Source organism: Bombina bombina, chromosome 8, assembly GCF_027579735.1.
Source record: "Bombina bombina isolate aBomBom1 chromosome 8, aBomBom1.pri, whole genome shotgun sequence".
Classification (NCBI taxonomy): Eukaryota; Metazoa; Chordata; class Amphibia; order Anura; family Bombinatoridae; genus Bombina; species Bombina bombina.
This window is the reverse complement of record NC_069506.1, coordinates 267571481-267589160: the sequence shown is the minus strand read 5'-3', so window position 1 is coordinate 267589160 and position 17680 is coordinate 267571481. Positions and strand designations below refer to the sequence as shown.

At 41.3% G+C, this 17680-nt stretch overlaps 1 protein-coding gene across 2 annotated transcripts in view; it reads left to right on the top strand.

Annotated features, from left to right (window-relative positions):
* The window catches only part of UBE4A (ubiquitination factor E4A), a 90994-nt gene that overhangs the window by 33201 nt on the left and 40113 nt on the right, over nt 1-17680 (top strand). For both annotated transcript variants that reach the window (XM_053691291.1, XM_053691290.1), the window contains exons 9-15: nt 850-1183; nt 1375-1501; nt 1765-2072; nt 3145-3277; nt 4368-4555; nt 6398-6498; nt 6588-6701. In XM_053691291.1, the coding sequence (XP_053547266.1) occupies nt 850-1183; nt 1375-1501; nt 1765-2072; nt 3145-3277; nt 4368-4555; nt 6398-6498; nt 6588-6701 (1305 nt within the window). The remainder of the gene's footprint in view (nt 1-849; nt 1184-1374; nt 1502-1764; nt 2073-3144; nt 3278-4367; nt 4556-6397; nt 6499-6587; nt 6702-17680) is intronic.

Here is a 17680-nt window from a genome sequence, read left to right as displayed (position 1 = left end):
TTACCCCTAGGTACAGTACTAGCTTATGCAGACATTACCACTAGGTACAAAACTAGCTTGTGCAGACATTACCCCTAGGTACAGTACTAGCTTATGCAGACATTACCACTAGGTACAAAACTAGCTTGTGCAGACATTACCCCTAGGTACAGTACTAGCTTATGCAGACATTACCACCTGGTACAATACTACCTTGTGCAGACATTACCACTAGGTTCAATACTAGCTCGTGCAGACATTACCACTAGTTACAATACTAGCTTGTGCAGACATTACCACTAGGTACAAAACTAGCTTGTGCAGACATTACCACTAGGTACAATACTAGCTTGTCACGTGCAGACATTACCACTAGGTACAATACTAGCTTGTGCACTCATTGGCTACAATGCAAGTCTGTCAAATGAACTGAAATAAGGTGGCAGTCTTCAGAGGCTTAGATGCAAGGTAATCACAGAGGTTAAAAGTATATTAATATAACTGTTGGTTATGCCAAACTGTGGAATGGGTAATAAAAGGATTATCTATCTTTTTAAATAATAACAATTCTGGAGTAGACTGTCCCTTTTAATAAGACAATATCCCATGATATACATTCCAAAAAAAAATTTTTTTAGAAGGAATGACACTCACACAATTTTGAGCACAGTCTAGTTGTGTCCAATTTATTCCTAGGCTGAAACACCCTTTCAGGAAGTCCAAACAATCTAGTATAAAAAATACACCAAATTTACATTGGACAGGACAATGTTCTGTGGTTATTCTTAAAAGTCAGAGCATCCTGCCATTATTTCTCATTCATTAACACTGCTTGCTTTAATATCTTCATGCTCTCTGTATCTTCTCTAGTTTATGGCTCAGTTCCATGAGAAAATTTACCAGCTCCTGAAGAATCTGCTCCAGCTGTCTCCCGATACCAAACATCGAATCCTGTCTTGGCTGGGAAACTGCCTACATGCCAATGCTGGCCGAGGCAAAATCTGGGCAAATCAAGTGCCTGAGATCTTTATGCAGACCTATGCTTCAGACAGTTTCTTCTTGAATTTGGGAGCGGCTTTACTACGCCTTTGTCAGCCATTTTGTAAACCAGGATCTGCTCGTCTTCTGACCTTTAATCCCACCTACTGTGCTCTGCGTGAAGTCAATGAGGAAGAACAACGGAGCCGAAATGTGCATATGAAAGGTTTGCAGATATTCCTGAATGAGTACATGGTTTTTTTTTATCTCTGTTATCATAGGCTCAAATTTCTTTAATTACATCTTCTATTTTTCATTCCTCTGCTGAAACATTGAAGGATTTTAGACTGTCATGTAGCCAAGTTTCCTCCGCTCTTGTTTCAATGCATTTATGGTACCTCTTCCTTGTGCTTTAAGGACTGGACAAAGAGACCTGCCTCATTCCAGCAGCTGAGGATCAGCAGCCAGATTTTCCCCAGGTCTTCAACTTGGTGACAGAGAACTTGGTGTTAACACAATACACACTGCACCTGGGTTTCCACAGGTAATGTCCTATCCTAAAATATTGCATAACTGTGTCTAATAGAATAAGGCTTGGTGAACTGAGGGTCTACTGGTAAGCTGCTGTGAGAGACATAAAGTTTTAAACAAGTATGGGTAAGAGGGGGAGGAACAGTGAGTAGAAAACTGCTCTTAGAAAAGGTAATAGAGAAGGAGTGTTCACTAAAACAAAGTGAGATTATGAAATCACACAGATATTAAGTGTGTCTCCCATTGCCCGCGCATTTCATCTTGCTGTTTGTCCAGGTTACATGAGCAGATGGTGAAAGTGAATCAGAGTCTGCATCGGCTGCAAGGAGCATGGCGAGAGGCACAGCAGAGTGCCAACCCTAGTGCAGAGAACCTGAGAGAGCAGTTTGAGAGGCTCATGACCATCTACTTGTGCTTAAAGACTGCTCTGAGTGAGCCCCAAACACTGCAGAATTGTCTTCACCTGCAGGTTTCCACTGCGCTACTTTTGGTGCAGATTGCCCTGGACAATCGAGGCACAGAGCCTGCGGAGCTCATCTTTCCGATGTCTAATGTGCAGCACAGCTCTTTGGCTTACATACCAGGTATTGTACCTTTTTACTTCAGCTCATTTATTTACCTTTTATCACTTTAAACAGTAGGAATCTAAAGTCGGGAAAAGCATGCCTTCTGGATTCCATATGAGTGGATTACAGTGTCTAAAACAACACAAGTTGCCAGTATATAACCTATTAGTTTAAATATGCAGATTTTTCTGTAATTGTTTCCAAATTATGTCTTATGAGTATTGTCAATTGTGTGAGAAATTAGTTATTGAGGAATGGGTATTTATTATAAACGTCTTGGGAGAGCGAGTATATTCTTCATAAATCAAGTCTTCCTTTACTTCTATTTCTGTCCTCTAATAGCAAATATTATTCCCCTATCTACCTAGGTATCTCTTCAACAAAGAATACCACAAGAACAAAGTGAATTTGATAATAGGTGTAAATTGCAAACTTTTTTGTAAAACTATATATTCTGTATGAATTGGGAAAGAGAAGATTTGGGTTTCCTGTCCCTTTTAAACTTCCAGTTCAGTAGTGCATAGATATTTTATGTTGTACTGTTGTATTTCTCAAGACTCCAAGATGGCCCCTTCATTATCACTTTGTCTTTACAGATTTTTATTTCTGCATGTGGAGCAAATCAAAAGCTTTATTGCCCAGTCACAGAGCACACCTGAGTTCTGAGAGATGTACTACTGTAACATTTTCAATAGCTATACATTTTTCAAAATATGTTTTTTTCAAAAGATGATTTTACAAAAGAATTTGAAAATAAGCAATTGATCAATGATGCCATTATATTTGGCACAGGTGCTTATTATAAACTTTTTCTCATCACAGAAAGTCAAAATAAAATGAAAATATTGTGTTTAATTTTAGTATAGTTTGAAAATATCATACGTTATACTCATGCAAATTATGACGCTAAAGCAACAATATTATAAAGACTAGCTACAAAAATGGTTTATGGTATAGTAGCAGACTGTTAACCTGTCCTGTGACGCTTTAAGCACAGGTATCGGTGAAAATTCTAAATACACCAACGCACCTACTTCCTACTCTAACAAAAATCTTTTTTTTTTTATTTAAAAAAAAAAAAAATCCACAGAATTCTTTGCAGATAACCTGGGTGATTTCTTCATCTTCCTGAGGCGTTTTGCTGATGAAGTTTTGGAAACTGCAGCAGATTCTCTGGAACAGGTCCTGGACTTCATCACTGTGTTCACAGGGAGCATTGAAAGGTAGAGGCAAAGATTTTTGTAAAAAAGATAAAAAGGATGAAGGTCAAAGAGAGCCCGAACTGTATAGTGAGAGAGAATAAAGGTCAGAAGATGCGTTAAGTAGGCCACAACATGGAGTAGGAGAAGGGAGTGCATCTTGTGAAGGTGTATGGGAGGAAAACTGTAGGGATGAGAGTCTACTAGGCAGTACTGCAGTGTGTCCAGGATGTCTTTCATACTGCATTTGCCTTTGTGAAACCCTCTTCCAGAATTCCCCGCCATAAAGAAAGTTGTAGTGTAATTCATATTTGAGATGAGCCGAACATACTGTTTCTAAAATCCCTTACGTGTAATTAGTAAATAAATAATAATTGTAATAGTAATTCTTTTGTGAGTGGCCGAAGACCTAAGTAAATTAGACAATACAACATATTTACAAGATTTTTAAATCCTAATAATACATTAAACATTTTTTTCCTTATTGACTGATGATGTAGTTTTCTTTTGGATGTAATAATGGAGAAAAATGTTTTATTAACCTTTCACCTTTACGTTATTCCAGTCTCCATCCTCTTGATAAGACAGCATGTAAGACCTCATCATTATGTTAAATAGAAAAAACTTTATTAAAAATCACCCACCTCATAATATTTTAAATCAGGGTCCTAGCAATTAAGGGTCAAGACTCTGCAACAGGTCATAAAATGGCGTTTTACAAGACAGCATCCACGTCTCCTCTTTTGCAGCATGCATAGTCCCCACAATGAATTTGGTTGCTTGTCTCTGTTCTAAAGAATTGTTGAATGTCTTCATTTTCTAATGCCTCGCGTGCTGTAAGTTTATGAGAATTAACATTCAAATGTTTAATTTTGATATCTTGTGCATGTTTCCTTATATCAGTTGTTAAAGGGACACAAACCCAAACATTTTCTTTCATGATTAAGAATTCTAACCTTTTCATGCCGGGGTTAACATGTCTACATCCGAACAACTGCCATGTTAAACAGCAGAGAAAAATACATTTTAGAATGTAAATGTTTGTTAGACTTCATCAATACTACAATAGTAGTAAATGTCTGGTTTTTGAAGTGGTGGTTAATTTGTGTTTTAGGATGAAGAATCCTCATCTGCGTGCTAAGCTGGCAGAGGTGCTGGAGGCTGTAATGCCTCATATGGAGCAGACATCAAATCCTCTCATCTCTAGCGTCTTTCACAGACAACGCATCTTTTGCTCTTACCGACACGCTCAACACCTGGCAGAAGCCCTTATAAACGTTTTTGTGGACATTGAGTTTACTGGTGAGTATGGAGGGGAGATAATTTCTTATACAAAATGCACACACCATATAACTGTGACATTACAACAAACTGCAAGTACCAACAATAAAGGCCAGACAATTCCACCCACAAATACACACACCATAATATCTATGCATTGTCATCCACCCTTGCTCACTCCAAAAAGTATTGAAATTGCCATCTACTGCACACGCACCACTGAGACAAACACTGTGACCCACTGCACCCACCCAAAATGAAGGCCACACAGTGTGGTTATTTATTAATGTAAAATAGAAGTCTAATTTAGTTAACCACTAAACCAATACAAGTTGTGAAATAAACTATGAGAGGGTCTCCATTATTTCCAAACAGTTTATTTGGAATCAATATATGTTAATAATAAGAGAAATATTTACAGGTATATATATATATATATATATATATATATATATATATATATATATATATATATATATATATACACACATCTATTTTACAGCAAAACAGTCCACATATTTAAGACAGGGCAACTCTACTACAACCCCAATTTGTGCAATACTGCTACACAGAATATTATCCCAGAAATACTTAGCCAGATTCTCTGTGTCCAACATCATTCATCTTTTCAGCAGGAGCAAGATAAGAAGAGAGAGAGAGATAGAGAGTGTTCCAGTTTTTATATCCCAATTCAATAGGGAGTGGTTTATTAAAGGGCCACTGTAAGTAAATATTTTCTATGCCTGTTACTAACTACCCCAAATACGCTTTTTATCAATAGCATTTCATTAACATATCTCTACCGTATATCAGAAATCTTGTCTGCAAATTTAATTGTTTTCCAAACCCACTCTGTGGGTATCCTTTGCTCTGTACCAATCCGCTTACAATACCTAGGTTTCAAAATGGCGCTTTAAACACAAAGTTATTGGTTTAAGTATTTTGAACACTCAGTGCTGAAAATAGTGGGCAGGATAACGTGACATCATCAGCGAATAAAAGATATAACTTTTAGAACGTTATGAAACTTCGTTTTGGAAAAAATATAGGTCAGTAGGTTTTAATTAATGTTTATTAACTTTAATATGTTAGTTGTTTAGCTTAAAAATTATAACAGAAAGTAATCCTTTAAATGCCACTCAAAGGCTATTGGGAGTGTCCTACTTAGACACTAAGCCAAAGAACTACTTGTATATTCAATTTTAAAACCAGCTATGTGAATTGCCAGGTATAAAATCTGTGAGCTATATTTTATTATTCCAGTGATAAAATGTCACCACACACAGTACCAACATCTGTATGCACTATTAATCGAGGCCTTATACTACTATTATAGAAAATAGAAAAAAAGAGGATCCGCTCTCTCTAAAACAAGGATATCTTTATTGTGGAGATTAAAACCATCTCCAGAAAATTACAGAAGCAAAAAACACATCTCCATAGAACAACAGGGAGCGTTTCAGCTCACCTTGCTGTAATCATAGACTTATACTACTATTCACACATATATACATTATGACATTAACAGAGCTAAACACTGTGATCCACTACACCCACCCACAATGAAGGCCAGGCACTACCGCCCAATGTATGCAACAGTCATCAAGGAATAACACTGCTATTCACTACACACACACAAAACTATCAGGGCAGACACTGACACCCATACACTAGTCATGAAGACCAGACACTGCAATCCACAGTATGCACCAGTCATTGAGGCAAGACAATGCAAACCACTGAACATTCACGGGGTTAGCAAGTTCAGGTACTGCCACCTGCTGCATGCACACATTTATCATCATTAAACACTGTGTTGGTGACCTGGAGTCATGTGAAGTGAAAGAATATTTATTTTTGCAGGTGATCCCCACCAGTTTGAACAAAAATTTAATTATCGACGTCCAATGTACCCAATCTTGAAGTACATGTGGGGAAAGGACAACTACCGTAAGAGCATCAAGGTTGGAGATTTTGCTCTGTGGTCTTTTTTGCACTGGACCCAATATGTTTTTATTTAAAATAATGGTTTCCTTCTATTTATGGCCCACAGAGCTTGGCAGATTATGCTTCTCAGAATCTTGAGGCTGTAAATGCTCCCCTCTTTCTTCGTTTCGTCAACCTGTTGATGAATGATGCCGTATTCCTCCTTGATGAGGCCATTCAGGTAATGTATGAGGGCAACGGGGCTTTCGTGTTACTATGTATATGGAAGGTTTTAATTGCAGTCTCAAATCTCTATATGAATGTCTGAGCTCAGTGATTTTTTTTCTTAACCTTTGTTGGAAATAATGCAATTTTATAAATATTATAATTTCTCCTCTTTATCTTACTATATTGTAACTACAAGTAAATCAATTTGGTTTAGATACAATGTGTAATTTAAACAGCTTTCCAAATTACTTCAGTTAGCAAAATTGCTTTGTTCATTTGGTATCCTTTGTTCAAGAGCAAATCTAGGTCTCATAGGGGCTCAGGAGTGTGCACATGTTTAAGTACTCTATAGCAGCAATGTTTGTGCTACAATGTTTAATATTGAACCAAACATTGTGGCAAACTAAATGCTCTATCAGAATCGTTAAAATTTAATTTCATTCCTATAGCATGGGGAGTCCACGACTTCATTCCAATTACTAGTGGGATATTTAACTCCTGGCCAGCAGGAGGAGGCAAAGAGCACCCCAGCAGAGCTGTTAAGTGTCACTTCCCTTACCCATAACCCCCAGTCATTCTTTGCCTCTGTGATCGGGAGGATGGCGAAGATGAGTGTCTGAGAAGATTTAATCCTTTTTATGGGTATTTTTCCCTGTAAACAAGGATTGGGGTCTAGCTGTTTCCATGTCAATTTCTTTAGTAAGAGTAGTGGTGGCTTTTAGCAGTTAGAAGGTGGCGAGGTTGTCTTTGCTTAACTTCTAACATTATTGCTACCCCTGTTATAGAAAACCAGAGTTGGCTACTCTGTCCTTTCTTTTGCTACAGGTCCCTGGTAGACGTGAAGGAATCTGCCACACCTTAGAAGCCATTCCCTGATGGCAGGATCCACAGATAAGTGCTTTCCTTCTAGGTGAGAGGTACCAGAACTCTTAGAGTTAAATCTCCTGTGGATTTTAATACTTAGATATTAAAAATTGGGACTTCCTTTATTCTTAATTAGGAATATGGAGGTATAAGGGCACTGCATTCAGTTGGAGGTGTTTTTTGGCTGACAGGATAAAGGCTTAGAACTTTTATTTCAACTTAAGAGTCATCAGAGTTCATATATTTATTTTCTGGACTCCTTGAGAGATTTTCTTTTTATTGTGGACATTTTATTCTTTATTATGGAAGGGGACAGTTCATTTTTATTTTAAAACGCATCAGTTATATTTCCTTTGTACTTGTGGCGCAGTTGATTTTAGTTGCGGTCACATGACCGTTCTTCCGCTTACGGATCTCGGAGTTGGTAGCGGTTTGTATGAGGTTTGTTTCAGCTCCCGCTTTGAAGATCTTGTCTCCGGTCCTGCTCTTGACACGTAACTTCAAACGATAGGGGATCCAGGATACTAGTGGGATAGATCTTCTATTTCAGGAGGTGGTAAGCCCTCAGCAGACGGAGTACATACTGTGTATTCTTATCAGAGTACTCTTTTTGCTTTTGGGCTTATTTCCTTCCATAAGGCAGGGAGAGTCAATGACTTGATTCCTTACTGTTGGGAAATACAACACTTAGCCACCAGGAGGAGGCAAAGACACCCCAGCCAATGGCTTAAGTATCCCTCCCACTTCTCCTATTCCCCAGTCACTCTTTGCCTTTCGTCACTATAGGAGGTGGCAGAGAAGTGTCAGAAGATGTCGATAGTCCTGTAATGGGTATGTTCCCTTCAAGAAAGGACTGCAGTTTTAAGTAATCATGTCAACCTCTCAGTGAGAGTATTGATGAAAATTAGAGTTTGGAGATGCAGGGAAAGTTTTTCTGTGAACCCATCTAGACTGTCGCCTAACAGCTCCTGAGCAATCAGTGTTGAGGAGTTTCACTGCTTGCGGTTACACACTCAAGTCCATGTCAGAGCGTTGCTGCAAGACTGTCACACTTGCGAGGCTGTGCCTGTTCCACAGCATGGATCCTGGAGGGTAAGACCGTTTTATATATGCCTCAATAGGATCAAGGGTTAATACCTCCTTCAGGGAAATTATTTGAGCAGCTAGGGATTATTTATAACTACTTTAATGTGAAAGTTTTTGGGCTCATAGACTGTGTGCTTTTGGCTTGGAACAAACAGGTTTCACTTTAATTTTTGAGTGTTGCACAGCTCATAATAGCTTATGACCTTTTTTATAGCAGGAGAAGTCCTGTCGTACGCACCACGTGACCAGGTGCTGTCTCTTTATTTTCCTACGATCCTGCTGCGGACATCACTCCTAAGGAGAGCGTTTGCACTGTTAGCTGTCTGGGTCTAGGAGGTGGTGAGTGCCTCAGCCATTGGGATTTTTTTTAATAAAAGCGTTTTTTTTTTGTCTCTCCTTCTGTGGATATCTTAGCTATGGAGAACTCTGATACTACATTAGAAGGTTCCGCTCCTTCTGTACTGATTAATAATTCCTGTTTATATTGTGAGGAGGCCGTGGTTTGCCTGCCTGTTGAATTTTGTTCCTTTTGCCTAAGCACTGTTCTAAAGTATAAGAAGGGAGACAAGCCTGCTAATACTCATAGCGCTATTAGCCCCTCTGAGCCGTCTTCCTCTCAGGAATCTGTGTCCCGAGAGATTACTACCCTTTCTACACTACCCGCTCCACATGCAGTTCCCCGCGACTCAACTAATCCTCCATCCAGAGTTTTTTTTTTTTTCCTGTGGACTTTACCGTGCAGTTACAATCGGCGGTGTCTGCGGCCCTGAGTGCCTTACCTCCCTCTAGCAAACTTAAGAGAAAGGTTAAACATAGTTCTCCTAAACTAGAGTCATCTAAATATTTGTCGGATTTAGCTACTATGTACCAGCTATCCGAGGATGAGTTAACCTCTGTAGCTTCAGAGGGTGAACTTTCTGAGTCAGAAACTTCAGTTTCTAAACCTCCTTCAGCGGAGGAACCCTCCTTTAGATTTAAAATTGAGCATCTGCGTTTTTTATTAAAGGAGGTTCTGTCTATGCTAGAGGTTCTAGAGGCTAAACTTCATGAGGAACCTAAGATCCCTAAATTAGACAGGGTTTATGAAGACAGGAAGGTCCCTCTGACTTTTCCTGTGCCAGTTAAGATGGTGAACATTATTAGTAACGAATGGGAAAGAATAGGAACTTCTTTTTCCCCCTCGTCTACTTTAAAAAAATTATTCCCAGTCCCTGGCTCTCAATTAGATTTGTGGGGATCCATCCCTAAGGTGGTTGGCGCTATTTCTATGCTGGCTACTACTACTATCCCTCTGGAGGATAGTTCTTCTTTTAGAGAGGCTATGGATAAGAAATTGGAAACTTTTCTGAGGAAGATGTTTCAACATACAGGGTTTTTATTTCAACCGGCGGCAGCTGTAGCCGCGGTTGCTGGAGAAGCTACCTACTGGTGCAACACTCTCTCAGAGCTCATTGAGGTGTAGACTCCTCTCGAGGACATTCAGGAGAGAATTAAAGCTCTGAGAATTGCTGACTCATTCATCTGTGACGTGAATATGCAGATTATTCGCCTAATTGAAAAAACTTTTGCCTTTGCACTCCTAGCCTGCCGGGCTCTCTGGTTGAAGTCTTGGTCTGCGGATATGACTTCTAAATCCAGACTCCTTTCTCTTCCTTTCAAGGGGAAGATTTTATTCGGTCCAGGGCTTGACTCCATTATTTCTACAGTTACCGGAGGGAAGGGTGCCTTCCTACCGCAAGATAAGAAGAATAGGTCTAAGGGACGGCAATTGTCTAATTTTCATTCTGACAAATCACAACGACAGCAATCCTCATCCAAGTTCGAGCAGCCCAAGAGTACTTGGAAGCTCAGTCCTGGAATAAGTCCAAACAGACTAAGAAGCCCGCCGAGAACAAATCGGAATGAAGGGGTGGTCCCCGATCCGGGATTGGATCGAGTAAGGGGTAGACTGTCTCTTTTTTCAGATGCTTGGTTCCAGGATTAACAGGATACTTGGGTCCTGGAGGTTGTATATCAGGGATACTGGATAGGATTCAAATCTCATCTGCCCAGGGGCAGATTCCTACTCTCCAGACTGTCTACAAGACCAGAAAAGAGGACTGCCTTTTTAGGTTGCGTACGGGATCTCTCCTCTGTAGGAGTAATTGTCCTGGTACCTACAGCAGAAAGAGGTCTGGGGTTTTATTCTAACCTTTTCGTGGTTCCAAAAAAGGAGGGAACTTTTCATCCAATTCTGGACTTAAAGTGCCTAAACAAGTTTCTGGGTGTTCCCTATTTCAAGATGGAGACTATACTGTCAATCCTTCCTCTGGTTCAGGAAGGACAGTTTATGACCACCATAGACCTGAAGGATGCATACGTTCACGTTCCGATACACAGGGAACATTGTTAGTTCCTGAGGTTTGCCTTTCTGGACCATCACTACCAGTTCATAGCTCTTCCATTTGGTCTAGCTACTGTACAAGGATATTTTTGAAGGTTCTGGTGGCTCTTCTAGCCATTGCCAGAACACGAGGTATTGCAGTAGCGCCTTACCTGGACAATATCTTGGTACAGGCACCATCTTTTCGTCTAGCGGAAGAACATTCGGAGTCCCCTCTCAGTCTTCTTAGATCACATGGATGGAAGATAAACTTGGAAAAGAGTTCTCTTACTCCAAGTACAAGGGTGAATTTCTTGAGGATGATAATAGACTCCATATCCATGAGAATATTTCTCACAGATCAGAGATGTTGCAAGCTAACTACTGCTTGTCTTGCCCTCCAGGCCTCCTTGAGACCCTCAGTGGCCCAGTGTATGGAGGTGATCGGACTCATGGTGTCATGTATGGACATCATTCCCTTTGTCAGATTCCATCTCAGACCCTTACAACTATGCATGCTGAGACAATAGAACGGCAATCATTCAGATCTGTCTCAACAAATAATGCTGGACAACCTGTCGAGAGACTCGCTCTCTTGGTGGCTCTGTCCAGATCATCTGTCCCAAGGCACATGCTTCTTGAGACCGTCTTTGGAGATTGTGACTACAGACGCAAGCCTTTTCGACTGGGGAGCCATTTGGGGTGCCAAGAAGGCACAAGGGCTGTGGACTCAGGAGGAGTACAGATTCCAATCAAACAATATTACCTCGGTTGCCTACATCAACCATCAGGGGGGAACGAAAAGTCTCTTGGCGATGAGAGAAATATCTCAGATACTAGAGTGGGCGGAAACTCACAGATGTACGCTGTCAGCGATCCACATTCCGGGTGTGGACAACTGGGAAGATGACTTCCTCAGCAGGCAATCCTTTCACCCAGGGGAATGATCTCTCCACCCCGAGGTGTTTGCAGAGATATGACACGAGTGGGGAATGCCGGAGATAGATCTCATGGCATCCCGCCTCAATACCAAGCTACCCAGGTACGGGTCGAGGTTGAGGGATCCTCAGGCGGAACTGATAGATGCCCTATCAGTACCATGGAGGTTCAGACTCATATATCTTTTTCCCCCATTACCGCTTCTCCCTTGTGTAGTGGCTGGCATCAAGCAGGAGTGAGCATCAGTGATTCTGATTGCTCCATTGTGGCCGCGAAGGACGTGATTTGCGGATCTGGTAGGATGTCCTCATCTCCTCAGTGGAAGTTACCTTGTCACAGAGATCTGCTGTTACAGGGTCCCTTCGTTCATCAAAATCTAGATTCTCTGAGACTGACTGCGTGGAGATTGAACGCTTAGTCTTAGCCAAAAGAGGGTTCTCTGAGAGTATTATCGACACTCTGGTTCAAGCTCATAAGCCAGTTACTCATCGTATCTACCATAAAGTGTGGAGGACTTACTAATCTTGTTTTTTGTGTTTTGCAGCAGGCTCCGTTTGAGCCTATGCATACTTGTGACATTAAATTGTTATCTTGGAAGGTACTTTTTTTGTGGCTATTGCCTCTGCGTTCAGTGTTTCGGAGATTTCTGCTTTGCAATGTGACCCCCCCCTTATCTTGTTTTATATGCTGAAAAGGCAGTTTTACATACTAAATTAGGGTTCCCTTCCTAAGGTGGTGTCGGATCGTAACATTAATCAAGAATTTGTTGTTCCTTCTTTGTGTCCTAATCCTTCTTCAGCGAAGGAACGCTTCACAATCTAGATGTGGTTCATGCCTTGAAGTTCTATCTTCAGGCTACTAAAAAATTCAGAAAAGCTTCCTCTTTGTCATCTATACAGGGAAGCGTAAGGGGCAGAACTACTACGACTTCCTTATCTTTCTGCTTGAGGAGTGTCATCCGTTTAGCCTATAAGACAGCAAGGTGACAGCCTCCTGAGAGGATAATGGCTCATTGTACTAGAGCAGTCGCTTCCACCTGGGCTTTTAAGAAAGATGTCTCTATGGATGAGATTTGTAAGGCGGCTACCTGGTCCTCCTTGCACACTTTTTCTAAATTTTACAGGTTTTGATGTATTTGTTTAGGCTGAAGCAGCTTTCGGGAGAAAAGTTTTGCAGGCTGTGGTGCCCTCAGAATAGGGTCCACCTCTTTTTTGTTCTATCCCGTTATTCTTTCGTTGTCCTCTGGAGCTTAGGTATAGTTTTCCCAACAGTAAGGAATGAAGTCGTGAACTCTCCCTGCCGTATTGAAGGAAAACATAATTTATGTTTACCAGATAAATTCCTTTCCTTCCTGGCAGGGAGAGTCCACGACCCCGCCCGTAATTTATTTTTGTTGGCCGGCTCCCTTTTTATATTATCTCTTTTGGCACCTTTATACCCTGATGTTTCTCTTACTTTTCCTTGTTCCCTCGGCAGAATGACTGGGGGATAGGAGAAGTGGGAGGGATATTTAAGCCTTTGGCTGCTGTGTCTTTGCTTCCTCCTGGTGAACAGGTGTTGTATTTCCCAACAGTAAGGAATGAAGTTGTGGACTCTCCCTGCCAGGAAGGAAAGGAATTTATCTGGTAAGCATAAATTATGTTTTTTTATTTTGCTTTTCTCTTGTGGGGGCCAATTAATTCATAGTGATGGACACTAATGAACATAGTGGGTCCTTTGAAAAATCTTTGTTTTGTTTGGAGGTAAATGTGATTCCTCCTGTGTACTTTTGATCCCTTTGCCTAAATAAAACGTTATTATTAAAAGATAAGATTCATCTCTCAGAGCCTTCTGTCTCTCAGGATAGTGTTGTACTACCTATGCCTCAGCTTTCCCCTCAAAGTCACAACCTTTACCAGTTTCACATGCTGTGCCCTGCGGTTCCTCTCAACATCCTCCATGGGGTGTTTATTTACCGGGGGATTTCGCTGCGCAAATAACTAATGCAGTTTCTGCAGTTTTGTCAGCTTTTTCTGCTTCTGGTAAGAGGAAGAAAAAGTCTAAAAATATTTCTCTCAGTAAGGGTTCTGACTCCGCAAAGGCGTTAGTCTAGTTCAGTTATCTGATGATGAAGATACTTCAGTGGCTTCTGAAGGTGAGATCTCAGACTCTGAATCTATAATGGAAAATACTACTGATTTAGAAAAGGTTAATTTTAGATTTAAACTCTGAAGGAGGTACTTGCTACCTTGGATGACTCTGACTCATCTGTCGCTGTCACTCCTAAATATTCTAGTAAACTTAATAGAGTTTATGATGTTCCTTCATCTGTGGATGTTTTTCCAGTCCCAGACTGTATGTCGGAAATTATAGCTCAGGAATGGTATAAGCCAGGGATTCCTTTTTCCCCTTCCCCTGTATTTAAGAAAATGTTTCTTGTTGCTGACTCTATACCTGACTCGTGGCGCACTGTGCCTAAGGTAGAAGGAACTATCTTTACTCTAGCCAAACGAACTACTATTCCTATTGGGGATAGTTGTTCTTTCAAGGATCCCGCGGATAAGAAGATTGTGGTTTACTTAAAGGATATGTAAATTCATCAGGGATTACAGTGGCAACCAGCTGCAAGTATTGCTACGGTTGCCGGGGCAGCATCTTATTGGTGCGATGCCTTATCTGACCTTCAGAAAATACTTCTATAGAGGAGAGCCATGATAGGATCAAAGCTCTTAAATTGGATAATACCCTTATTTGTGATGCCAACATGCAGGTACTTAGGTTGGGAGTCAAAATGGCTAGCTTTGCTGTTTTAGCCAGCAGAGCTCTTTGGTTAAAATCTTGGTGTGCAGATGTAACTTCCAAATCAAAGCTTCTGTATTTACCTTATAAAGGCAAGATTTTATTTTGGTCCTGATCTGGCAGAGATCATTTCCGAAATTACAGGTGGAAAGGGATCTTTCTTACCTCAGGACAAGAAGAATCGACAGAATTCAAATTTTCGTTCCTTTTGTAACTTCAAAGGAAAGCCAGAGCAATCCAAGCCCTCCTGGAGGTCCAGTTAGCCTTGGAATAAGTGGAAGCAAGCCAAGAAGCATTCTACTGATTTAAAATCAGCATGAAGGGTCCTCCCCCCCCCCCACAAAATTTTTGATCAAGTGGGGCAGGCTTTCTTTTTTTCGTCAGGGATATGCGATGTCCCAGATCCTTGGGCTGTGGACATTGTATCCCAGGGTTACAGAATAGGATTCAAGAGTTGTCCTCCCAGGGGCATATTTATCCTATCAAGGTTATCCTCAAACCAGGTGAAAACAGAGGCCTTCTTAAACTGCGTAAAGGACCTATCTTCCCTGGTGGTGATTGTACCAGTTCCTGTAGAGGAATAGGGCCTAGAATTCTATTCAAATCTTTTTGTGGTTCCAAAAAAGGAGGGAACTTTCTGTCCCATTTTAGACCTAAAGTGTCGCAACAAATTCCTCAGAGTTCCGTCCTTTAAAATGGAGACCATTCGTTCCATTCTTCCATTGGTTCAAAAGGGTTAGTTCATGACGACCAAAGACCTGAAGGACGCATATATTCATGTTCCCATTCACAGGGATCATCACCAGTTTCTGAGGTTTGCCTTCCTGGACAAGCACTTCCAGTTTGTTGCCCTTCCTTTCGGCCATGCTATGGCTCCCGGTGTCTTCACAGAGGTTCTGTGGGCTCTTCTGGCAGTGGTCAGATCTCAAGGAATAGAGGTGGCGCCTTACTTGGACGACATCTTGGGTCAGGCATCATCTTTTCCTCTATCAAGATCTTATACAGAGATGTTGTATATTCTAAGTTCCCACTGGTGGAAAGTGAATCTGGAAAAGAGTTTCCTAGTACCTGACACAAGGGTGTGTTTCTTGGGAACAATCATAGATTCTCTGTCCATGAATATTTTTCTGACGGATGTCAGAAAATCCAAACTTCTAGCTGCGTGCCTTTCTCTCCAGTCTTCTGTTCATCCATCTGTGGCCCAATGCATGGAGGTGATTGGTCTGATGGTGGCTTCCATGGATATCATTCCTTTTGCCCGGTTCCATCTGAGACCTCTGCAGTTATGCATGCTCAGTTAATGGAACGGAGACCACTCAGATCTCTCTCAGAGAATACATCTGGATTCCCTGACAAGTGACTCTCTTTCGTGGTGGATATCACAGGACCATCTGTCTCGGGGCACATGCTTCCTAAGATCTTCCTGGGAGATTGTGACCACTGACGCCAGCCTGTTGGGCTGGGAAGCAGTTTGGGGCTCCTTAGAAGCTCAGGGTTAGGGTTAGAGGGCCTGTGGACTCGGGAGGCGTCTTCTCTTCCAATAAACATCTTAGAGTTGAGAGCTATCTTCAATGCCTTGACGGCTTGGTCTCAATTATATTTAGTCCGGTCTATCAGATTCCAGTCGAACAACATCACCTCTGTGGCTTACATCAACCATCAGGGAGGAAATCTGAGTTCCTTAACTATGAAGGAGTTGACTCGCATTCTTCAGTGAGCGGAAGCTCCAGATTGTCTTCTCTCTGCCATCCACATCCCAGGGGTGGACAACTGGGAGGAGGATTTTCTGAGTAGACAGATCTTTCATCCTGGGGAGTGGGCTCTCCATCCGAAGGTGTTCTCAACGATAACCCTCTAGTCAAACGCCAAGCTTCCAAGGTACGGTTCAAGGTCAAGAGATCCTCAAGACACTCTGATAGACGCTCTGGCGGTTCCTTGGATCTTCAATCTAGCGTACCTGTTTTCTCTGTTTGCTCTCCTTCCACAACCCATTGCTCGTATCAAGCAGGAGAGAGCTTCTGTGATTCTAATGGCTCCTGCATGGCCCCGCAGGATCTGGTTTGCGGATCTGTTGAAGAGATCATCTCTTCCACCCTGGAAGTTACCTTTGAGGAAGGACCTTCTAACTCAGGGTCCTTTCCACCATCCAAATCTAGATTCTCTGAAGCTAACTGCTTGGAGATTGAACGCCTAGTTTTGACTAGGCGTGGTTTTTTTGAGTCGGTCATTGATACCATGCTTCAAGCTCGTAAACCAGTTACTCGTAAGATTTACCATAAGGTATGGCGTAAATACTTCTATTGGTGTGAATCAAAGGGTTTTTCTTGGAGTAGGGTCAGGGTACCCAGAATTTTGTCTTTTCTTCAGGAGGACCTGGAGAAGGGTTTGTCAATCAGTAACCTGAAGGGTCAGATTTATGCACTGTCTATTCTTTTGCACAAATGTCTGGAAGATTTGCTAGATGTCCAATCTTTTATTCAGGCCCTGTTTAGAATCAGGCCTGTGTTTAAATCTATTGCTCCTCCTTGGAGCCTTAACCTTGTTCTTAAAGTTTTGCAACAGGCTCCGTTTGACTCGATGCATTCTGTTGATATTAAATTGTTATCTTGGAAGGTTTTGTTCCTTCTTGCTATTTCTTCTGCTCGCAGAGTCTCTGAGCTTTCGGCTCTGCAGTGTGATCCCCCTTATCCTATTTTTAATGCAGATAAGGCGGTCCTTCATACTAAGCTTGGTTTTCTTCCTAAGGTAGTGTCGGATCACAATATTAATCAGGAAATTGTTGTTCCTTCTTTCTGTCCCAATTCTTCTTCCCAGAAGGAATGTCTTTTACATAACTTGGATGTTGTTCATGCTTTTAAAGTTTTACCTTCAAGCAACTAAAGATTTACGACAATCTTCTGCCCTGTTATTTTTTTTGATAAGCGTAAGGGACAGAAGGCTACTTCTACTTCCCTTTCTCTCTG